Source organism: Ahaetulla prasina, chromosome 3 (genome assembly GCF_028640845.1).
Source record: "Ahaetulla prasina isolate Xishuangbanna chromosome 3, ASM2864084v1, whole genome shotgun sequence".
Lineage (NCBI taxonomy): Eukaryota > Metazoa > Chordata > Lepidosauria > Squamata > Colubridae > Ahaetulla > Ahaetulla prasina.
This window is the reverse complement of record NC_080541.1, coordinates 8,558,256-8,583,240: the sequence shown is the minus strand read 5'-3', so window position 1 is coordinate 8,583,240 and position 24,985 is coordinate 8,558,256. Positions and strand designations below refer to the sequence as shown.

Sequence of the window (24,985 nt, the reverse complement as noted above, 5' to 3'; positions counted from 1 at the left end):
GCTTTTTCAGTTCTTTTTCAGAACTGAATTTGACAGCCAAGGTTCTTGGGCAGTCTCCTTATTGTGCAATTGCTGATTATCTTGCAAAAACAGGAACCAGGTTGTGTGTCACTTGGTGCTCACATTAATTATACAAGATAAAGAATATATCTGATTGTGTGACACTTTTAACAAGATCTGCTTGGCCTATCCCAGAACAGAAAGAATATTTATTACAGAAGATCTGCTTAATGCTACTTATACTCCAATGTATGATGAAATTTGGACATTATAGTATGGGTATAACCCAGTGGTGGGATTCAAGTAATTTAACAACTGGTTCTCTGCCCTAGTGATTTCTTCCAACAACCAGTTTGCCAAAGTGCTCAGAAAGTTAACAACCGGTTCCCTAAAGTAGTGCGAACTGGCTGAATCCCACCACTGATATAACCTGCTTAACCTAGCTGTGTTCTTTGTATCTCTCTCATTTTCCCCAATGAGCCTATAGGGTTGCAGATGGAGTTGTCCTTGGTCTGGTTTATGGCTCAATGTGGGGAGCAAAGTACCTACTTCTAATCTCAGGATTTGAGACAGAAGGTCTGTTGACTAATGTTGGTCGCATTTGGCCATCCTGTTTGAGTTTGGTCATCTCAGAAGCTTAAGAAGCAGCTAATGTGGAATGCTGAATTCACTCTCCTCTTCTCTTTCAACATATTTCAGACCAAGTGGGAATGGCTGGGCAGTTGAATGAAAAACTGTGAGTTCTGCAACCCTTCTATTGTGGATGGAATGGACAACAGCAGTATGATTATCTGATGGTCGATGTCATCAAGGAACAGGATAGTGCAAGTTATGCCTACAAACCTTGTTGGCTAATGTTGACTTAATTGTCAACATTGTCTAGGTTCTGACTGACAAATCCAACCAAGCAAGCACTGTTGAGCCAAACCAATCTCTTAATACAAAACTTTATTGAGTACATTATTTTGGCACAGAATGAAAGCAAAACAAGCTCTGGTAATTCCCGGGCAATTCAGTAAAATTAAACTAGGGACATCAAACTGGCAGACCATAGGCTGGATGCATCATGTGCAGGCCACACCCACCCTGGCTTTACAAAGGCAGAAAACATCACGATACATCATGTGACATCACATGATGCGGTTGAGTTTGACACCAGTGAATTAAAGTATAGAATCCCTCCACCCCCACTCCATTAGTGCAGGTCACAGTGTCCAATTAGCTGTCCAGGTGTTGTTGTGGGAAGATTTCTATAACTCTGGCAAACACCTGCTGAAACGTCCTTGGTTCCCATAAGAACGTTTCTTGTTATCATCTGGAATACACATTCCAATCTCTCCATCTCTTTCTCCCAGGTCTGTTTATTTATTTATTTATTTATTTATTTATTTATTTATTTAATCACACTTTTATACCATCCTATCTCCCAAGGGACTCAGGGCGGTTTACAGCCTGTTAAAAAACACAAATACATAACAATAAATACAGCAATAAGAACATTAATTAAAAAACTTATTTGATAAGGCCGAATTAAAATTTACAATTAAAACAATAAAACCCCATTAAAACTACATTTGATAAAAGCTAACCCAGTCCTGCACAGATAAATAGATGTGTCTTAAGCTCACGGCGAAAGGTTCTAAGGTTGGGAAGTTGACGGAGTCCCAGGGGAAGTTCATTCCAGAGGGTGGGGGCCCCCACAGAGAAGGCCCTACCCCCGGGTGTCGTCAGTCGGCACTGCCTGGCGGACGGCACCCGAAGGAGTCCCTCCCGGTGAGATCGCACGGGTCGGTGGGAGGCAGTCGGTGGCAGTCGGTGGCAGCAGACGGTCCCGTAAGTAGCCTGGCCCTAAGCCATGGAGCGCTTTGAAGATAGTTACCAACACCTTGAAGCGCACCCGGAAAACCACAGGTAGCCAGTGCAGTCTGCGCAGGATTGGTGTAACATGGGAGCCACGAGGGGCTCTGTCTATCACCCGCGCAGCTGCATTCTGGACTAACTGTAGCCTCGGGTGCTCCTCCAGGGGAGCATTGCAATAATCCAAGCGAGAGGTGACAAGAGCATGAGTGACAGTGCATAAGGCATCCCGGTCTAGGAAGGGGCACAACTGGCGAACCAGGCGAACCTGGTAAAAGGCTCTCCTGGAGACGACCATCAAATGATCTTCCAAAGACAGCCGTCCATCCAGGAGAACACCCAAGTTACGCACCCTTTCCATTGGGGCCAGTGACTCGCCCCCAACAGTCAGCTGTGGCTGCAGCTGACTGTACCAGGGTGCCGGCATCCACAGCCACTCTGTTGGCAAGCAGTGAAGCAGTAAAAGCGAAAGCAGCTTGAATACAATTCGAAGCTTGACACTTTTATCTGAGCCGAGGTGGCACAGTGGTTAGAGTACAGTAATGCAGGCTACTTCTGCTGCCTGCTGCCTGCCTGCAATAATGGCAGTTCAATTCTCACCGGCTCAAGGTTGACTCAGCCTTCCATCCTTCCGAGGTCGGTAAATTGTTGGGGGCAATATGGTGACTCTGTAAACCACTTAGAGAAGACTGGAAAGCACTGTGAAGCAGTACAGAAGTCAAAGTGCTATTGCTACTGCTATCTTTCCATCCTTTCTTACCAACCTGGTGATTTCAGGTATTTATTTATTTATTTATTTATTTATTTATTTATTTATTTATTTATTTTGTCACAACATCATATAAAAAGATTATATAGTATATAAACACATATATGAGTAAATATAAGGAGGTATAAGCATATATGTATATAGGAAGAAGAAAAGAAAAACAATAGGACAGGAACGGTAGGGACGTTTGTGCGCTTATGCACGCCCCTTATGGTCCCCTTAGGAATGGGGTGAGGTCAATAATAGAAAGTTTTTGGTTAAAGCTTTTGGGATTATGGGAAGAGACCACAGAGTCAGGTAAAGTATTCCAAGCACTGATGATTCTGTTACAGAAGTAATATTTTCTGCAATCTAGATTAAAGCGGTTGACATTAAGTTTAAATCTATTAGTTGCTCTAGTATTATTGCAATTAAAGCTGAAGTAGTCTTTGACAGGACGGACATTACAATAGATGATTCTGTGTGTTAAACTTAGATCTTGTCGAAGGCGACGGAGTTCCAAGTTTTCTAAGCCTAGGATTTCAAGTCTGGTGGGATAAGGTATTTCGTTGTTTTCAGGTTTCTCTTATGGTTGAAAACTGTCTCTCTCTTCCTCTTTCCCCTTTTTAGAAAAAGAATAAAGCCTCACTGTTGATTACTGAATTTGAACTGATTTCTAATTGGTCCCATTTTCATCTTACTCATTGTTGTTTCATTTCATGAATTAATTGCCTTCAGTTGACATCCGGAAGCAGAAGGTGTGGTTGGTGCTTCCTCTGTATTTGTAAAACTCTCATTTCTAGAAAGCAAAACAAGCTGAGTATTTTATAAATGTCATGCAGCCCATTTCCTGCCCAGCATTACCGGTAGTTGTGAAAATGCAATTCCCTATAAAGTCTATTAAGATGAAAGAGACAATATGTTGAAAGAGATTTGGTCCCACCTATACAGGATGCGGTGGCTCAGAGGCTATAATGCTGAGCTTGTCGATCAGAAAGGTCGGCAGCTGGGCGGTTCAAATCCCTAATGCCACATAACAGAGAGAGAGCCCATTACTTGCCCAGGCTTCTACCAACCTAGCAGTTCAACAGCACGTAAAAATGCAAGTAGAAAAATAGGAACTACTTTGATGGGAAAGTAACAGAGCACCGTGCACCTCTGGGGTTTAGTCATGCCAGCCACATGATCACGGAGACATCTTTGGACAGCACTGGCTTTTCGGCTTAGAAAAGAATAGAATAGAATAGAATAGAATAGAATAGAATAGAATAGAATAGAATAGAATAGAATAGAATAGAATAGAATAGAATAGAATTTTATTGGCCAAGTGTGATTGGACACACAAGGAATTTGTCTTGGTGCATATGCTCTCAGTGTACATAAAAGAAAAGATACGCTCATCAAGGAGATGAGCACCACCCCCTAGAGTCGGGAATGACTAGCACATATGTGCGAGGAGAACCTTTATAAGAGGACAGCCTCAAGTTCAAGTTATTCATTGCTACTCAGAAAAAAGCACTGAGATCTTGTAAGTGGGTTTGGGCTCTTCTATCTCCCTCCAGTAGCTTCCCCTTCTTTGAAGACCTTTTGCAAAATGACCTTCATGCTCTCCTTGGACTGAGCTCTTTTTTTTCTCCCAACTAGAAAGTAGATCACTGGATTAATGCTGCTATTTAGACAGGAGCATATTATGATACCTGCCTCCCAATACAGCAGGTTGAGGCCAGCTTGAATAGTAAAAAAATTAAGAATCAGCACAAAGACACTTAATGGAAAAGCAAGGATGAGGAAACAGAGCAGAGTAATTAAAATCATCAGTAAAAGCCGAGCCTTATTTTTCTGTTTAGGTTTACGACACACTTTGATGAAAAGGACCACAGTCGAGAGTGTGATAGACGGAAGGCAAATTATAGCCGTCACAAGGAAATGGAGAACGAACAGGTTGTACTTTTCAAAGACATTTGTGAATAGTATAATGCTCGTACTTCCACTCATGAGGAAAGAAGAGATCCACAGGAGGACACAGACCCTGGAGGACAAATGTTTTGGCCGGGAACAGCGATGCCAGATTGGGAAGAGGACAGCCACACACCGGTCAATGCTGATGGCCGTCAGAAGAAAATGAGAATTCATAAGCATCATATGGGAGAAAAAGGCACAGAAATGGGAGAGAATTCCGCTTCCCAAAAAATAAGTAAATTGATGGATATGATATATAACTACAGATGCCAGGAACCCACAGTCTGCAACGGCCAGGTTAAGGATGAATGTGGTGAAACAGTTTCTCTTAATTTGGAAGCCAAGTAGCCAGACAATGTAGCCGTTGCCCACAATCCCAATACAACAGATAGTTAAAATAATGCCAATCAAAGCAATCCATCCCAAACCAAAAGGGCTGTTCTTCTCTGCGTTATTATATGAATCACTGATATTGTTATATTCATAATAGTTTTCTGCAGCCTCCAGAGCTCCCAGACTGGAATTCATCATTAAGCTTTTGTAATCCTCTGGCAATCTTTCTGAGAGGAAACTCCTATTAGAAGAAAAGAAAAAAGAGCGGATTCAGTCATTCCTGTCTCTTAAATAATACCAGCATTGCCATAACTTCCAGTAGCTAAGGGACTGTCAACCTGTGCTCCAAAGCACCTGAGGGCAGGACAAGAAGCAATGAATCAAGATACCCAAGGAGAGAACCAGTCTAGAAATAAGGAGAACTTTCCTGATGGTTAGAACAATAAACAGGTGGAACAGTTTATCTGTGGGTGCTCCAACACTGAAGGCTTTTAAGAAGAGATCTGACAACCATTTATCTGGAATGATATAGGATCTCCTGCTTCATATTGGACTAGATGACCTCCAAAGTCCTTCCAACTCAGTTATTCTGTTATTCCCTGTGAACAGCTTGCGTGATGTGGCTGCAGTAATGAGCCAACTCCTTGAACTGTTTATTGCCACATCTAAGAAGAGTTTTGCTCCATCCGTGTTTCTCCATACATATCTGAAAATGTAATTGGTAATTGGATTGCATTATTTATTTATTTATTTATTTATTTATTTATTTATTTATTTATTTATTTATTTATTCATTCATTCATTCATTCAATTTGTATACCACCCTTCTCCCGAAGGACTCAGGGCGGTTCACAGCCAAATAAAACACACATCATAAATTAAATGGTTTCACTGTTCTGAAATTCAGCAATGTTCTCTCTGCTGCTTTGCCACTGTTGCTCTGACACATTCAAAATCTTCATGTGAGCTACAAAGCAGATATTATGTAAACCAACATTTTTCCCATTGCTTGTCATTGTTATGTTGATATGGTGACCAGAGTATAACAGAGATAAGTTATAAGATATATATATATAAGATATAAGATATAAGTTATAACGATAATGAAATATATCAATGACCTGAAATTAGGAGTTAGGAGATGATATGAGGGAAAACCGGTTAGTTTAAACATTTTGTAGAGCTACCAATACTTCCAAAAAAGGGAAAAGACACATGCACACCCCATTTTGATCTACTTAATAATGATAACACAGTTGGAAGGATCTCGGAGATCTTCTAATCAAACCCCGTGCTCAAGCAGGAGACCCTATACAATTTAAGATAAGGGGCTATCCAGTCTCTTCTTAAAACCTCCAGTGGTAAAGTACCCACAACTTCTGAAGGCAAATTGTTCCACTAGTTAATTGCTCTATTTACTTCTGACATACTTGTATTGTTCTGCCATGATGGCTAAAATTAGGTTGGGAAATGAATGAAAATCAGGACATCCAACTGAGACTGTTATCAGAATCAACATATAAATATCAGGTAAGAAATATAGAGCCACTGAAGGACTGGCTATTGCTCGTGTATCCCTGGGTCTAATTAAACCTTCTAAAATTATAACTCACCTGAAATTGATGGTCCAAAGTCTTCAAAGTTGCTGAGTGGAAGATTATTGTATCACAATATTGAGGGCTGAAATGACCAGGAATGGCAGGACCTGCAGGCAAAATGTCTTTAAGTCCAATTTAGATGAAGTTCATCGGCAGAAGGGAAGTCCAACCATCTGATCATGAGTTGCAAGGTTTAAAAAATTGTCTGCAGATTTGGATATAACTGGAAGTAGAACCTGAGCAGAAATCTTCGGAGGTGTTTTTACAAAAGCAGCAGGGCTCAGCATAGCAGGTGAGGATCAATCCCCTGCAGAAAAGATGGACAGCTTTTGCTTCTGGCATGAGAAAGAAAAACTAAAAGACGCACACACACACTCTATGGCTTGTCTAATCAGAATCTAGGACCACGTGACACCAAGATATGATCCTTGTCTGTCTAAGATTGTGTGTATTTATATTTTATCTGCCTGTTCACCACCCTGAGTCCTTCGGGAGAAGGGCGGTATACAAATTAAAATATTATTATTATTATTATTATTATTATTATTATTATTATTATTATTATTATTATTATTATTATTATTATTATTATTATTATTATTAAGATAATCGCCAACAGTCAGTGTAGAAAAGAGAGAGTTGGCTTGAGCCTGCTAGGGCAAGGGAACCAAAAGCCAATTCAGGTAGAGTTAAATTTTGAAGAACTTTTCAGAAATGTAGCATCTCCTTATAAAGAAAGCTTTTTGGGAACAGGGGAATTGTTCTCCAGATTATATTTCTTTGAAGGTGCTCTGATTAAGTAGACTGTTTGCTGACTGATGTAAAAAGACCAAAGAACAAATCTTCACTGACAGTTGGATTTCCCAGAGCATAAATGGGACTTTGACCACTGAGGAAGAGAACCAGCTGATCACAATCATTCAATGGTTCTTTTGTTTTGATACTACCTTCCCTTTAATGTTTATTTCTCTTCTTTGGTCATTAGAAATATGAGGATGGGGATAATTATTTTTTTTTATTTACATTTATATCCCGCCCTTCTCCGAAGACTCAGGGTGGCTTACAGTGTATAAGGCAATAGTCGCATTCTATTTGTATATTTACAAAGTCAACTTATTGCCCCCCAAAAAATCTGGGTCCTCATTTTACCTACCTTATAAAGGATGGAAGGCTGAGTCAACCTTGGGCCGGGCTTGAACCTGCAGTAATTGCAGGCTGCTGTGTTCTAATAACAGGCTTCTTACCAGCCTGAGCTACCACGGCCTGTAGCTTAACATCCTTGCCTGGAGATGCCTTTCTAACCAAATCCCAAAGATGCTTTTCCAAAAGGCAGCCAAACTTTTCTTTTCTGGCACTTTGAGGTTTGTTTGTTTTTTTGACAATGTTTTGCTTTTCAGCCACAAAGCTTCTTCAGTTATCTTTCAGAACTGAACTTGGCAGCCAAGGTTCTTGGGTAATCCCCTTATTCTACAGTTGATGATTATCTTGCAAAAACAAGAACCAGGTTGTGTGTCACTTGGTTCTCACATTAATTATGCAAGATAAAGAACATATCTCATTGTCTAAGACTTTTAACAAAATCTTTTTACCCATCCCAGAGCAGAAGGAATATTTTCTGCAGAAGTTCTGCTTGCTATTACCTGCTACTCCAATGTATGACAAATTTGGGACATTGTAAGCAAAGCCACCTAGAATGGGTAGAACCTACTTAACCGAGCTGGGTTAGTTCTTCAATTCTGAATAATGTATCTGAGGACTAGAAGACTTCAGATCTCAGTGAATTCTCCCATTTTCCTCAATTAGCTTTCATTGTTGTGGATGGAGTTGACACTGGTCTAGTTTCTGGTTTCCATCAGCCCCCTCCCCCCCATTGCAGAAAATGACAAGAGAGATCAGGACTCCATGTGTGGAGCAGAGTATCTACTTTTAATCTCAGGATTTGAGGCAGAAGCTCTGTGGGCTAATGCTGGTCATATTTTGTCATCTTGGTTGTTGTGGTCCGCCAGCAGCCTGTGGAGCAGGCAGTGGAGTCGGAGAGTGAAGAGGCTGGGAAAGACAATGGGTCAGTCCTGGAGTTAGGGGAAGGCCCAGACGAGGGCCCTGCATCGGAGGTAGAGATGGGGCCAGTGCCATCTGGGAGCGATGCGTGGACTCCGGAGCCTCCAGAGGCGGAAAGCAGAGAGGCAGAGGAACAGGAGGAGCCTGTTCCTAATGCACGCATGCGAAGAGCTGCCAGAAGGCAAGAGCAGCTAAAGCATAAAGGACGACTCGGGAGTAAGGTCAGGAGATGATTGGCCCCTCCCATAAGGCTTAAAAGAGCAGCAACGGCTTTTGGGCTCTTTGTAGGAAAGCAGCGTTGCTACAATTGTTTCTTCTTTTTATTTTTTGATAATATTTTTTTATTTTTTAACAAAAGAAAACAGAAAACCAACAAGACAGAACAAACAGTAATATAAAACATAGACTCCTTCTTTACATCAGCTTCGTTTCACTATTCTTCTAATATTTACATTCTTTTTTCCTCTCTCATTTCATTTAATTATACTTATCCCATTATCCCATTTGTCCCATTATCCCTTGTTTCTATATATATTCTATCCTACCTATCTTTATGACAATTCATTTTCTTTCATGCACTACCATTTTTTGTATGTGTGTCTATGAGCTTTTCACCTTTTTCATCATTTACCATTTCTAATCTCTAGCCAATTATACAATTTGTTCCACACTATATATTCCGTATCTTCTTGTTCTTTTAGCTCCTTTGTTAATTTATCCATCTCAGCATAGTCCAAAATTTTCCTTATCACTTCCTCCTCCATTGGTATATTTTCATTTTTCCAGTTCTGTGTATAGGCTATTCTGGCGTCTGTTATTTTATGTAAGATTAGGTATCTTGTTTCTTTATTGTATTTCGTGTTCAATATTCCCAGCAGGAAGGTCTCTGGTCTCCTGTCTATGTGTTGGTCAGTTATTTCTTCCAGCAAAAAATTTTTTGCTGCTGGACATGTCCACCATAAATGGTAATATGCTCCATATACTTTTGCACTTCCAGCATAATGTTCGGCTGTTCGGGTACATCTTAGCAAGCCTTGTTGGTGATAGGTCACAACATTGGTTGAGTTTGGAAACTCAAGAGCTTAAGAAGCAGAGATGGTGAAACGCTGAATTCACTTTCCCTTTCAAAAAATATTTCAGACTATGTGAGAACGACTGGACAACTGAAGGAAAAACTGTGAGCTCTGCAGCCCTTCCATCATGAGTGACAACAGGACAAGCATTGCCATCTATATCTACATATTGGCGTGATTAGGATGTCAGGGTTCCAAGTAATAATCTCATAGCAAGCAAAAGTCTCAGTATCTTTTTTACAGTTTTGGTTCCCACGATGTAAAAAAGATGTTGAGACTCTAGAAAGAGTGCAGAGAAGAGCAACAAAGATGATTAGGGGACTGGAGGATAAAACATATGAAGAACGGTTGGAGGAACTTGGTATGTCTAGTTTAATAAAAAGAAGGACTAGGGGAGACATGATAGCAGTGTTCCAATATCTCAGGGGTTGCCACAAAGAAGAGGGAGTCAAACTATTCTCTAAACCACCTGAGAGTAGAACAAGAAGCAATGGATGGAAACTAATCAAGGAGAGATGCAACTTAGAACTAAGGAGAAATTTCCTGACAGTTAGAACAATTAACCAGTGGAACAACTTGCCTGTAGAAGTTGTAAATGCTCCAACACTGGAAATTTTTAAGAAAATGTTGGATAACCATTTGTCTGAAGTGGTGTAGGGTTTTCTGCCTGGGTAGGGGGTTGGACTAGAAGACCTCCAAGGTCCCTTCCAACTCTGTTGTTGTTGTTGTTGTTGTTGTTGTTGTTGTTGTTGTTGTTGTTGTTGTTATTATTATTATTATTATTATTATTATTATTATTATTATTATTATTAAAACAACTCAGAGGCAGGTAGATTCCTCAAAGAATAGCTTTAATGGATAGATCATAATGGCACAGATCTGGTGAAAATCAACTCTGACGATTCCCGCAGTTTCCATCTAATTAAAAATAAAAGTTTGTCACTTTTTCAAAACAATGAGTCGCATGGTCCAATCACGGCTCTGTCTGGTTGCCTGGTGACATCCCTCCTCCTTCCTCTGACCAGGTGTGAGAATGTCCTTGCTTCCCAAGAGAGGGTATTTTGTTTTGACTACAAAGTCCCAGCTGTCTCTAATCCCCCCTTCTTCAGCTCCACTGAAAGCTCCAAGATGGCTTCAGTCAGGTCAGCTTCAGGGTTGACACATACAGTTGTTTAAATTTTACATCTACAGATAAATGTGGCATTAATAGATGACAGCAGAATCATAAAAATATTATTAAATAATAACAATTCTACCTTAATTTTGATACTTTAGTCTAAGGTCTTCACTTTATTGCTATTTACAGTTTATGCATGTAGAAAAGGAGAAAGGAAACAAAAACAAGTGAAGAACAAGCAAAAAAATTAGAACAACAACAACAACAACAGAAAAGGCTCTGCTTTCTCACTTTGTTCTTTTTTTGTGTCTACCAACCTGCAGTATCTGTAAGCATTTAGGCCTTCTTAGAAACCATATTGTGAATGTTTGTATTTGCCATGCTCTGTAGCAAAATTTTCAAAAAGACCCTAATCCAGGAACTAGGAACTCAGAAAAACAATCAAACAGTAAATAGCAGTCTAATCAAGGGATGACCAAGGAGAAAACAATTCTCCCACCAGGGCAAGCCATATATGTATATAAAAATGGCTGTGTGTATGTGTGGGTGGATGGGTGGGTGGGTGTGTTCCAACATAACCCTGGAATGCCTCGACCAGTTTCAACCCAACTTGGCACACGCATGACTTACTCTCCCGAAATAAATACTGTGGGGATGTGTCTGCGTCTATGTCTGTGTGTTCCAGCATAACTCTAGAATGCCTTGGCCACTGAAATGAAAAGGAATGAATTATATCTATAGTGTCAAATCACAGTACTTTGACAGTGATAGTGTGCATTTTGGATTCAAGTTCTGTTAAGATACAGCCTGTTGTGCCTTAAAATGGTTTCTACTGTACAACACAGTGGAGTGGAGTTGCCGCGCTAATGGCGTCACAGTACTCCACAAGGGGCGCCCTCTGGTAAAAGGGATTGGTTCTTAGCAATTTCAAACAAACTTGGTACCCAGATGACTTGCTCTCTGGAAAAAAAAATTGTGGGGTCTAATACAGGATTGGGATAAATAAATACCCGGCAACGCTGGGTTATCAGCTAGTTGTATATAAAGAAAACCCATTCCCTTCTAGCACTGATGATGTTACCTAGTCAGGTAATAAAATTTCTGCAAGCTATCTTTATCATAGATAGTGGGCACAAAATTTTCAAGAGCCAATATTATTGGAAACTTGGGAAAAAATTTGGGTTAGAAATGTTAAATTCACACAGGCACAGAATCTGAGGGAAAATTTTTATAAAATGTTTTATAGATGGCATCTAGATCCTAAGAAACTATCATGCATGTATCCAGATATGCAAGCAAAATGTTGGAGATGTAATTGTGATGACGCTACATATTTTCATATTTGGTAGACTTATAAGGATATTAAGGCCTTTTGGATAAAAATTTGGTGGATTTTACAAAATGTTCTGAAAAAGAAGATAAAGTTCCTGCCGCATTTTTTTCTGCTGGGAATTATTACGGACTGTACAGTAATTGAGACTAAATTGATTTTAAATCTAATAACAGCGGCAAGATTACTGATAGGACAGTACTGGAAGATAAATGAAAGTACCTACAATAGAAGAATGGATATTGAAAGTTGCCAATTTGGCTGAGATGGCAAAAATCTCAGCCTTTTTGAAAGACAATACGCAAGAAAGATACTTAAATCAATTTAGTACCTTGATGAACGTATCTTTTCTTTTATGTACACTGAGAGCATATGCACCAAGACAAATTCCTTGTGTGTCCAATCACACTTGGCCAATAAAATTCTATTCTATTCTATTCTAAAGGAATGGAAAAAATGGATTGACTATATTCAAAGTAGATATCAGACTAAGAGTTATCAGACTGCCTTTGAATGATTAGGATGTGTTATTTCTGATTGTTTTGGGGGAAGTTAGGAACTGATGAGAATTGTAGGAGTATAATTGAGTTGGGAGGGAAATTTTTTTAGCATATGTTTGTTTTATTTTTAACTATACCTTGTGTTTGTTCCGGGAAGTCGGGGGGAGGGAGGGGGTTTGTGAGGGAGGGGGAGGGGGGAAAGGGGGGGGGAGAAAAAATTTTGTAAAACTTTTTCAGAAAAAAATAAAAAATAAAATAAAAAAATTTCTGCAAGCTATGAAGCTCAGAGACCACCAAGCACACAAAAAGAGAAGTCTTCCCCTGCAGATTTGTAGAATGGCTAAGGACATGTTGGATCCACCTGTAGCTGCTTCCCTCCTTAAGTAGCCATCTTTCCATCCTTTCATACTGACCTGCTAATTTAAGATTTTGCCTGTGGCTTATTTTTCTCTTCTGTTTCTCCCTCCAGCAGCTTCCCCTTCTTTGAAGACCTTTTGCAAAATGACCTTCATGCTCTCCTTGGACTGAGCTCCTTTCTTTCTCCCAAGTAGAAAATAGATCACTGGGTTAATACTGCTGCTTAGGCAGGAAAACAACATTCCACACAGACGCCAATATTCCAGTTGATTGTAAGTATCGGTACTAGAAAAACTAATAATCACTGCAAGGACACATAATGGAAAAGCAAGGATGAGGAAACAGAGAAGAGTAATTAAAATCATCAGTAAAAGCCGGCCCTGATTTTTCTGTTTAGATTTAAGACACACTTTGATGAAAAGGACCACGGTGGAGATTGAGATCAATGGAAGGCAAACTATAGCAGTCACAAGAAAATGGAAATTGAAAAGACTGAAATTTACAAAGAATTTCATAACACTCATAATTCCACTCAGGAGGAAAGAGGAGATCCACAGGAGGACACAGACACTGGAGGACAAATGTTTTGGCCGGGAACAGCGATGCCAGATTGGGAAGAGGACAGCCACACACCGGTCGATGCTGATGGCCGTCAGAAGAAAGTTTGCATTGATGTACATCATGTGGGAGAAATAGACCCAGAAGATGTAGAAAATAATGATTCCTTGAAAATCGGTGACTGGGTAGATATTATATACAAATATAGATGTAAGGAACCCAAAGTCTGCAGCGGCCAAGTTAAGGATGAATGTGGTGAAACAGTTTCTCTTAATCTGGAAGCCAAGTAGCCAGATGATGTAGCCATTGCCCACAATCCCAATACAACAGGTAATTAAAATAATGCCCGTCAAAGCAATCCATCCCAAATCAAAAGGACCATTCTCTTCTGTGTTATTATATGAATCACTGGTATTGTTATATTCATAATACTTCTCTGCAGCATCCAGATTTCCCAGGCTAGAATTCATCATTAAGCTTTTGTAATCTTCTGAAAATACTTTGGAATAAAAGCTCCTATTAGATGAAAACAAAGAAAAGTGGATTCAGTCATTCCTGTCTCCTATTGTGGCTGCAGTAATTTTTTTTTAATTTGCATTTGTACCCCGCCCTTCTCCGAAGACTCAGGGCGGCTTACACTATGTCAAGCAATAGTCTTCATCCTATTTGTATATTATATACAATGTCAACTTTTATTGCCCCCAACAATCTGGGTCCTCATTTTACCTACCTTATAAAGGATGGAAGGCTGAGTCAAACTTGGGCCTGGTGGGACTTGAACCTGCAGTAATTGCAAGCAGCTGCTGTTAATAACAAACTTTCTTAGCAGTCTGAGCCACTCAAGGACCCTTGAGTAATGAGCCAACTCTTCGAACTGTTTATTGCCAAACCTAAAGGGGAAAAATACTAACATGTTGCTCCATACATGTTTCTCAATCAATATCTGAAAATCTATTTGGTATTGAATTGTATCGGATTTTTTTACTGTTCTGAAATTCAGCAATGTCCTCTCTGCTGTTTTGTCACCATTGTGCTGTGATATTCAAAATCCCCAAGTGAGCTATAAAGAATTTTTCCCCCCCAAAGCTTGTTCTTGTAATGGGGACATGGTGCCCAGGGTATAAGAGCAGCTAATAATACATAACGATAAGAGAAAATCATCTATGACTTGAAAGCAGGAGTTAGGAGATGATAAATGGGCAGCTTACAAATTTTGTAGAGCTACAGGTACTTCCCAAAAAGGAAAAATACACATACACCCCCTGCTGTGGTCAGCTTAACTAACAGAATAACAATAACAGAGTTGCAAGGGACCTTGAAGGTCTTCTAGTCAAACCCCCTGCTCAGGCAGGAAACCCTATACCATTTCAGACAACTGCCTGTCCAGTCTCTTCTTAAAAACCTCCAGTGGTGAAGCACCCACAACTTCTAGGGACAAGTTGTTCTACTGGTTGATTGTTCTCACTGTAAGGAAATTTCTTCTTAGTTCTAGGTTGCTTGTGTCCTTCATTATTTAAGTATAGAAGATTATTCATCCCATTTATTTGTGTATCCACTGTTAATCACAGAAAGTTTGTCCTTTCCCAGTGGATACACAAATAAATGGGATGAATTTTCACACAGAACTGAAGAGCCAAAACTGATGAAAAACAATGATGGGTATAAGCTAAAGAAACATCGCATTCCTTTGTCCTTGAGTTCAAAACAGTTTGTTTGCTTCGGACATACTTGTAGTGTTCTGCTATGATGGCTAAAAGGTTGGAAAAGGAGATAAAACCAAGAACATATAAATATCAGGTAAGAAATACACAGCAATTGAAGGAATGCCTATTACTGTATTTGCATATACCTGGGTTTAATTAAACCTTCCAAAATTATAACATACCTGAAAGCGATGGTCCAAACTCTTCAAAGTTGTTGAGTGGCAGATTATTGGGTCACAATATTGAGGGCAGAAGTGACCAGGGATAGTAGGACCTACAGGCAAAATCTCTTCAAGTCCTCTTTAGATGAATTCCATCGACAGAAGGGAAGTCCGTCCACCATATCTTAAGTTACAAGGTTCAAAGAATTGTCCGCAGATTTGGATAAACCTGGAAGTAGAGCCTAAGCAGAAATCTTCAGAAGTGTTTTTATATAAAGCAGACAACTGAGTGCCAGCGTAACAGGTGGGGATCGAACTCCTGAAGTAACAGGGAGAGCTTTTGCTTCTGACATGAGAAAGAAAGACTAAAATATGCACACATACTCTGTGGCTTGTCTAATCAGAATCTAGGGCCATGTGACACCAAGATGTGATCCTTGTCTGTCTAAGATATTCGCCAACGGTCAGTTTAGAAAAGAGAGAGTTGGCTGGAGCCTCAAGAGAACCAAAAGCCAAATCAGACAGAGTTAAATTTGGAAGGCCTGATCAGAAACGTAGCATCTCCTTATAAAGAAAGCTTTTTGGGAAGAGGGGAAATTGTTCTCCAGATTATATGTCTTTGAAGATGCTCTGATTTAAGTAGACTATTTGCTGATTAACGTGAGAAAACCAAGGAAAAAAACCTTCACTGGCAGTTGCATTTCTCAGCTGATAAATAGGACTTTGACCACTGAGGAAGAGACCCAGGCTGATCACAATCAGTCAACCGTACAGTCTGGTCTTTGGTTTTGATACCATCTTCTGTTTCATGGTTATTTCCACTCTTTGGTCATTAGAAATGTGAGGATGGGGATAATAAAGTTTAACATCCTTTCTCACCATCTCCCAAAGGTGCTTTTCCAAAAGGCAACTGGACTTTTTTTGGGTTGTTAATTTTTTAATTTGTATTTATATCCTGCCCTTCTCTGAAGACTCAGGGTGGCTTAAACTGTGTTAAGCAATAGTCTTCATCCATTTGTATATTATATACAAAGTCAACTTTATTGCCCCCAACAATCTGGGTTTCTTTGAAGAATCTGTTTAACCTACCGGTGTTAGTTCTTCAATTCTGAATAATGTATTTGAGGACTTGAAAACTTTGGACCACATATAATTGTCTCATGATTGGGTCAGGCACAGTGCTGAAACTCAGTGGAGGATGGGAACTGGATGTTGAGCTAGTGAAGCAAAAGGTGGATACTTTTTTGTTTCCAGTTGAAAGCTAATTCCTAAAACTTTTTTACATGTCCTGGGAAACCAAAAACGAATAAAATGACTCGACTTGATGGTGATATTTTCTTTATTGCGGTGGTCTGGAATCAAACCCACAACTTCCCCTGGTATTAATGTTTATTATTTGGTTACAGTGGTATGTATACAGTATGGACTGGAGATTATTAATACTCTTGTTGTTTAGATAATTTAGACCTTTAAAAACAAAGAGAACAGTTTACATCAATATTGATTATGAACTACATGTCTTTGCTGATCAGCATAAGGTTGCTTAAATTTTACATCTTCAGCTAAAGGTGGCATTCATAGATAATAGCAAAATAATCAAAAGCTTGTTAAATAATATGGGTTCTACTTAACAATGATTTATTCCAACAGTTTAATTGTATTGCTACTGTTAGTTTATGCAGGTAGAAAAGGAAAAGGGGAACAAAACCCAAGTGAATAACAACAACAACAACAACAAAACTCTGGGGTTTTTTTCTCTAGCAATCTCCAGTATCTGTAAGCATTTAGGCCCTCTTAGAAACCACAATGTAAATATTCGTATTTGCCATGCTCCTATTTTTCTCTTCTGTTGCTCCCAAGACATGGAATATGCTTGAAACGGTCCCTCTTGTTCTTTCTGTTTTTAATAACTGATTAAAGCCTTAACATTCATCACTGAATTTGACCTGGTTTCTGACTGGTCCCATCTTATTTTTACTTATTGTTGCTTCATTTCATGAATTAACTGCCTTTAATTGACATCTGGAAGCAGCAGGTGTGGTTGGATTTATTTGTAATAATATATTTGTAAATTTTGTATTTGTAAAAACCTTATTTCTAGAAAGCAAAATAAGCTGAGTATTTTATAAAATGCCATGCAGTTCATTTTCTGCAAATCGTTAGATATGGATTGATGAAAACATTTCTTAAAATGCAATTGTTTCTATGTGTATTCAGATGAAAGAGCCAACATGTTAAAATAGATTTGGTCCCACCTATAAGATTACAACCCCGAGGAGAAATCAACCGTTGCTACTCAGAAAGAAGCACAGAGGTCTTGCAAGTGGGCTTGAGCTCTTCTATCTCCCTCCAGTCACTTCCCCTTCTTTGAAGACATTTTGCAAAATGACCTTCATGCTCTCCTTGGACTGAGCTCCCAACTAGAAAGTAGATCACTGGATTAATACTGCTGTTTAGGCAGGAAAGCAGAATACTACACATAATCCAATATTCCAGTGTAATGTAATCTTTGAGACTATTAGAAAAACTAATCATCATCGCAATGACATTTAATGGAAAAGCAAGGATAAGGAAAGCGAGAAGAGTAATTAAAATCATCAGTAAAAGCCGAGCCTTATTTTTCTGATTCGATTTAAGACACACTTTGATGAAAAGGACCACGGTAGAGAGTGTGATCAATGGAAGGCAAACTATAGCAGTCACAAGAAAATGGAAATTGAGACAAATATAATTTCCCAAGACTTCTATAAAACTCAGAATTCCACCCAGGAAGAATGAAAAGATCCACAGGAGGATACACACTGTGGAGGACAAATGCTTTGGCCGGGAACAGCGATACCAGATTGGGAAGAGGACAGCCACACACCGGTCGATGCTGATGGCCGTCAGAAGAAAGTTTGCATTGATGTACATCATGTGGAAGAAAAAGGCATGAATGAAGTTGAAAATTTTACTTCCTTGAAAATCGGTAAATAAACGGATGTAACATATAAATGCAGCTGCGAGGTAGCCAAAATCTGCAACGGCCAAGTTAAGGATGAATGTGGTGAAACAGTTTCTTTTAATCTGGAAGCCAAGTAGCCAGATGATGTAGCCATTGCCCACAAACCCAACACAACAGATAAATAAAGTATTGCCTGTCCAAAGAATCCATCTGAAAACAAAAGGGGAGTGTCGTGTCCCACTCCTCCGCTGACGGCCAGGTCAGGGAAATCCGAATCAGGCTTGCCTCTGCAGCTCTGCCCAAAGTCCTAGCAAAGTCCTCAGAGCAGGCAGGAGACCAGAGAGTGACTTCAGCAAGATAAGTTCGACTTTGCCTGACTCAGAGACTGCCAGAAAGCAGATCCTTTATATAGGCCATGGGGTGTGGCTCCATGACTCAGCACTCATTAAGGCCTGCCCCTCCCTTCCTTCTGTTGCCTCCGCCTATCCAGTCTTCTGATGCGAGGGTCACTCCAATCAGCAGCTGTTGGAAATAAACTTTCCTCAGGCTCACATGCTGTGGAGGAGGGGGAGGGGTCTAGCTGCTCCGTTTGCCTGGGCATGGAGCCAGGGCTGGGGCCGGGGGATGCTCCCTCCTCTGCAGCCTGCTTGGGCATGGAGCCAGGGCTGGGACCGGGAGGTGCCCCCTCCTCTTCAGCTTGTCTGGGCATGGAGCCAGGACTGGGGCCAGGAGGCATACATTCCTCCGTGTTCGGGAGCAGATAAGAAGGCCCCGGCTGCTGTGAGAGCGGGCAAGACACAACAGGGAGATCCTTTCTTCAAACTCATGTGAGTCACTGGTATTCTTATATTCATAATAGTTATGTGTACCATCTACACCTCCCAGGTTGGAATTCATCATTAAGCTTTTGTAACCCTCTAACAATCTTTTTGAATGGAAGTTCCTATGAGAAGAACAGAAAGAAGAGTGGATTCAGTTATTCATGTCTCCTAAGTCAGTGGTCTTTCCAGCTCAGGGGACCAGCAAAGGGGACGAAGGCAGTGGACTCATGTAGACGTGCTCGCCCACGACTTCGACTGAGTTCCTAAAGGGCTTCAGACCATCACCAGGCCATGTATCGCAGGTTGGAGGCCCCTGTCCTAAATAATATCAATATTATCATAGCTTCCACTGTCTAAGGGTTTGCCATGAAGAAGAGAAAGTCATCCTATTCTCCAAAGCACCTGAAGGCAGAACTAGAAGCAATGGATGGAAACTTTTATGTAGCGTATGGCAATAGGTAAAGGTAAAAGTTCTCCTCGCACATACGTGCTAGTCGTTCCCGACTCTAGGGGGCAGTGCTCATCTCCGTTTCAAAGCCAACAAGCCAGCGCTGTCCGAAGATGTCTCCATGGTCATGTGGCCGGCATGACTCAACGCCAAAGGCGCACAAAACGCTGTTCCCTTCCCACCAAAGGTGGTCCCTATTTTTTCTACTTGCACTTTTACGTGCTTTCGGAACTGCTAGGTTGGCAGAAGCTGGGACAAGTAACAGGAGCTCACCCTGTTACACGTCAGCACTAGGGGTTCGAACCGCCGAGCTGCTGACCTTTCAATTGACAAGCTCAACATCCTAGCCCCTGAGCCACCACGTCGTATGGCAATACATGGCAATACATGGACTTATAGTGGTTCAAATGTTAATGTCCAGTCCACCCAGCCATTCAAGGACAGTGTGGTCTATATTGAAAAAAAATCAGATATTGGGCAGATGTGAGCTCTTGATGGACATTCGGACACAATGTGGTGGATAGTTTGTCGAGGAGCACCACAGTCACACTGAGGGGTAGAGACAAGACCCTGCTTAAACAATGAGTCCTGGCAGACACCATGTTGGGTACGGATCCTGTTCAGAGTGGACCAATGCTGGCGAGGAAGGTCAAAATCTGGCAGTTTTTGTGGAAACTAATCAAGGGGAAAAACACCCTGGAATTAAGGAGAAATTTCCTAACAGTGAGAACAATTAGCCAATGGAACAGTTTGCCTCTGGAAGTTGTGGATGCTCCAACACTGCAGGTTTAAAGCAAAGATCCGACAACCATTCTTCTGGAATGATACAGGATCTCCTGCTTCATAAGGGAGTTGGTCCAGATCAGGGGTCCCCAACCTTTTGGACCTCAGGAACCACCAAGTTCATACTTTTAAATCCCACGGACCACTAATACGAATCCAGCGCGCCGCTTGCTGAAGCGCCTGGACTCCCAGTGATGGGATATGGTCCTTCAGGCACTCTCCCTCCTCTCTCTTTTTTCTCTTTCTCTTTCTCCCCCTCTCTCTCCCCTCTCTCTCTCCCACTCTTTCTCATTCTCTCTTTCTCTCTCTCCCCCCTCTCTTTCCCCACTCCATTCCTTCTCTTTCTCTCCCACTCTTTCTCTCTCATTCTCTCTTTCTCTCTCCCCCTCTCTTTCTCTCTCTCCCACTCATTCTCTCTTATTCTCTCTCTCATCTCCCTCTCCCACTCTTTCTCCCTCATTCTCTCTTTCTCTCTGCCCACTTCCCCTCCCACTCATTCTTTCTCTCTCCCACTCTTTATCTCTCATTCTCTCTCTCTCATCTCTCTTTCTCTCTCTCTTTCCCACTTTCTCTCCCTCTCTCCACCATTCTCACTCTCTCTCTCATTCTGATTCTCTCTCTCTCTGATTCTCTTTCATTCTGTCTCTCTCTCATTGTCTCTCTGGTTCTCTCTGATTCTCTGTCTCTTTCTCTGTCTCTCATTCTCACTCATTCTGATTTTCTCTCATTCTCTTTCTCTCATTCTCTTTCTCATTCTCTTTCTTTTATTCTGTCTCTTTTTTTCTATTTCATTTTCCGTGGCATCAGCAGTCTGCCTCGGTATATTTGTGCCAGCGGGTGGTGCAAAGCAGCCCTCATCTCCTGCCACTTGGGATTCGGAGCGGTAAACTGTGTCTGGTCAGGGGAGCAGCCAAATTTTGCTCTCCATTGCAGATGCCAGATCAGCCCCGTACAAGCTCTCGTCTCTCCAGGAGCCCAGCTGAAGTTTCCCGCACCGCTTCAGCGAGTGCTCCTCGAGAGATGAGAGCTTGCCAGGGGCCGATCTGGTGTCTGCAATAGAAAGCAAAATCCAACTGCTCCATGGACCAGATGCCATTTACCACTCTGAGTCCCAAGTGGCAGGAGATGAGGGCTGCTTTGCGCCATTGGCTAGGCAAATATACCGAGGCAGAATGCTGATGCTGCACAAGTGCAAGTAGTGCTTCGCTCCTGCAGCTTCCAGCCATCGCAATTGCTGCTTCGGGCTGCTTGCATAGCAGCTCCTCCACCAGGGTGCCCTGGAAAAATACAAAGATTTCTGTACGGACCACAAAAATTTTCTCATGGACCACCAGTGGTCCGTGGACCACCAGTTAGTGACCACCGTTCTAGTCCAACCCCCTGCTCAAGTAGGAGACTGTATACCATTTCAGACAACTGGCTGTCGTCTCTTCTTAAAAACCTCCAGTGATGAAGCACCCACAACTTCTAGGGGCAAGTTGTTCCACTGGTTGATTGTTCTCACTGTAATGAAAATTCTCCTTAGTTCTAGGTTGCTTCTCTCCTTCATTATTTAAGTATAGACGATTTCCTGTATGTTTGTGTGCAAACTTTCTGTGATTAACTGGAAATTTCCCAGCTGATACACAAATAAATGGGATGAATTTTCATACCGAACTGAAGAGCCAAAACTGGTGAAAAACAATTATGGGTAAGTTGAAGAAACATCTTATTCCTTTGTCCTTGAGTTCAAGGTAATTTATTTGCTTCTGACATATTTGTAGTGTTCTGTCATGATGGCTAAAAGTAGGTTGGAAAATGAGTCAAAAACCAAGAAACCTCAACTGAGAAGATATGACAACATATAAATATCAGGTAAGAAATACACAGCTACTGAAGAAATGGCTATTACCCTGTTTTCATGTGCCTGGGTCTAATTAAGCCTTCCAAAATGATAGCATACTGTACCTGAAAATGGTAGTCCAAACTCTTCAAAGTTGGTGTGTGGAAGATTATTGAGGGCTGAAGAGACCGGGAATGGCAGGATCTGCAAGCAAAAATTCTTTAAGTCCTATTTAGATGAAGTTCATCATCACAGAAGGGAAATCCATCCACCCAAACTTGAGTTACAAGATTCAAAGAATTGTCTGCAGATTTGGATATACCTGGAAGTGGAGCCTGAGCCGGAAATCTTCTGGGGTGTTTTTATCAAAAGAACAGGGTTCAGCATAGCAGGTGAGGATTGATCTCCTGCAGAAAAGATGGACAGCTTTTGCTTCTGTCATGAGAAAGGAACTCTAAAAGATCCGTATATACTCCGTGTCCTATCTGATAACAATCTAGCACCATGTGACACCAAGATGTGATCCTTGTCTCTCTAAGATAATCGCCCACAGTCAGCAATTATCTCCAAAAGAAATTTGAGAACATGACATGACCTGAGTTTAACTCATAGAATCATCTGCTACAAGGTCCTTCCTGTTGAAGACTACTTCCGCTTCAATCACAACAATACATTTTTAGTCTATGTTTGGCTTATGTGTAATAATACCTTGTGATTGACCTGGGAAGTCGGGGGGGATGGGGGGAAGGGAGGGGGAATGGGGGTTTCGAGGGGGGGGAAAGGGGGGGAAAATTTTGCTTGTTTTCTAAAACTTTTTCAATTAAAAAAAAATACACGAGCACACAATAGATTTAAGCTTAATGTGAACCGCTCCAATCTTGATTGCAAAAAATATGACTTCAGTAACAGAGTTGTTAATGCCTGGAATGCACTACCTGACTCTGTGGTCTCTTCCCAAAATCCCCAAATCTTCAACCAAAGACTATCTACTATTGACCTCACCCCGTTCCTAAGAGGTCTGTAAGGGGCGTACATAAGAGCACCAGCGTGCCTACCGTTCCTGTCCCGATGTCCCCTTTGATTATATCCAATTCGTGTAGTTATTTTATACTTATGCTTATATATATGCTTATATATCGTATAGTTATTTCATGCTTATCCTTATATATACTGCTGTGACAAATAAAAAATAAATAAAAATAAAATAAAACGGAGAAAATTGTTTGCCTTCATTCGCGACAGGGGAATTTTTTCTTCAGACTATATTTCTTTGAAGATGCTCTGATTTAAGAAGAGTATTTACTGATGGATGGGAGAAGACCAAAGAACAAACCTTCCCTGACAGTTGGATTTCTCAGCTGATAAATAGGACTTTGACCACTGAGGAAGAGACCCAGGCTGATCACAATCAGTCAACTGTACAGTCTGTTCTTTGGTTTTGATACTATTTTCTCTTTAATGTTTATTTTTCCTCTTTGGTCATTAGAAATGTGAAGATGGGGATAATAAAGCTTAACATCCTTTCTGACCATCTCCCAAAGGTGCTTTTCCAAAAGGCAACTGGACTTTTTTTTTGGGGGGGGGGAGTTCTTTGAAGAACCTGTTTAACCTACCGGTGTTAGTTCTTCAATTCTGAATAATGTATTTGAGGACTTGAAGTCTTTGGACCTCATAAAATCGTCTCATGATTGGGTCAGGCACAGTGCTGAAACTCAGTGGATGATGGGAACTGGATGTTGAGCTAGTGAAGCAGAAGGCGGGTACTTTTTTAATATAACATAACATAATAATTGGGCCGGATAGCTCAGGCTGGTAAGGCCTGTAAGAACACAAAGCCTGCAATTACTGCAGGTTCAAGCCCGGCCCAAGGTTGACTCAGCCTTCCATCCTTTATAAGGTAGGTTAAATGAGGACCCAGATTGTTGGGGGGGCAATAAGTTGACTTTGTAAAAATATACAAATAGAATGAGACTATTGCCTTATACACTGTAAGCCGCCCTGAGTCTTCGGAGAAGGGCGGGGTATAAATGTAAACAAAAAAATAATAATAATAACAGAGGGACCTTCGAGGTCTTCTAGTCCAACCCCCTGCCCAGGCAGGAAACCCTACACCATTTCAGACAAATGGCTATCCAACATTTTCTTAAAAAATTCCAGTGTTGGAGCATTTACAACTTCTGCAGGCAAGTCGTTCCACTTATTAATTGTTCTAACTGTCAGGAAATTTCTCCTCAGTTCTAAGTTGCTTCTCTCCTTGATTAGTTTCCACCCATTGCTTCTTGTCCTGCCTTTGTGGGCTTTGGAGAATAGCTTGGCTCCCTCTTCTTTGTGGCAGCTCCTGAGATATCGGAACACTGCTATCATGTCTCCCTAGTCCTTCTTTTCATTAAACTAGACATACCCAGTTCCTGCAACCGTTCTTCATATGTTTTAGCCTCCAGTCCTCTAATCATCTTTGTTGCTCTTCTCTGCACTCTTTCTAGAGTCTCAATATCTTTTTTACATCGTGGCGACCAAAACTGAATGCAATATTCCAAGTGTGGCCTTACCAAGGCATTATAAAGTGGTATTAACACTTCATGTGATCTTGATTCTATCCTTCTGTTTATGCAGCCCAGAACTGTGTTGGCTTTTTTGGCAGTTGTGATTCCAGTTTAAAGCTAATTCCTAAAACTTTGTTACATGCCCTGGGAAACCCCCCCAAAATTGGGTGGCTTGACTTTATTTATTTATTTATTTATTTATACAATATTTTATTTATATTTATACAATATTTATATATTAATTTATACAGTAAATACTTGCTTTATTGCGG

At 40.8% G+C, this 24,985-nt stretch overlaps 1 protein-coding gene across 3 annotated transcripts; it reads right to left on the bottom strand.

Moving 5' to 3' along the window:
* Positions 1-10,508: 10,508 nt before the first annotated feature.
* Positions 10,509-22,608, bottom strand: LOC131196269 (mas-related G-protein coupled receptor member H-like). Of its 3 annotated transcripts, XM_058178847.1 has the most exons (5): positions 22,493-22,608; positions 22,296-22,374; positions 14,219-14,378; positions 12,987-14,004; positions 10,509-10,811 (listed from the first exon to the last, which is right to left on the bottom strand). In XM_058178847.1, the coding sequence occupies exon 4, from the start codon at positions 13,959-13,961 to the stop codon at positions 13,014-13,016; it is 948 nt and encodes a 315-aa protein (XP_058034830.1). In that variant the 5' UTR covers positions 13,962-14,004; positions 14,219-14,378; positions 22,296-22,374; positions 22,493-22,608; the 3' UTR covers positions 10,509-10,811; positions 12,987-13,013. The 3 variants fall into 3 exon arrangements, with proteins under 3 accessions (XP_058034830.1, XP_058034829.1, XP_058034831.1); XM_058178846.1 differs by lacking the exons at positions 22,296-22,374; positions 22,493-22,608 and adding an exon at positions 15,374-15,697; XM_058178848.1 differs by lacking the exons at positions 22,296-22,374; positions 22,493-22,608 and adding an exon at positions 15,374-15,697 and having other exon boundaries at positions 14,219-14,269.
* Between the last annotated feature and the right edge of the window lie 2,377 nt (positions 22,609-24,985).

Bases quoted from the DNA above. Each gene is read 5' to 3' on its own strand.
- LOC131196269 (XM_058178847.1), bottom strand. From the start codon at position 13,961: ATGATGAATTCTAGCCTGGGAAATCTGGATGCTGCAGAGAAGTATTAT.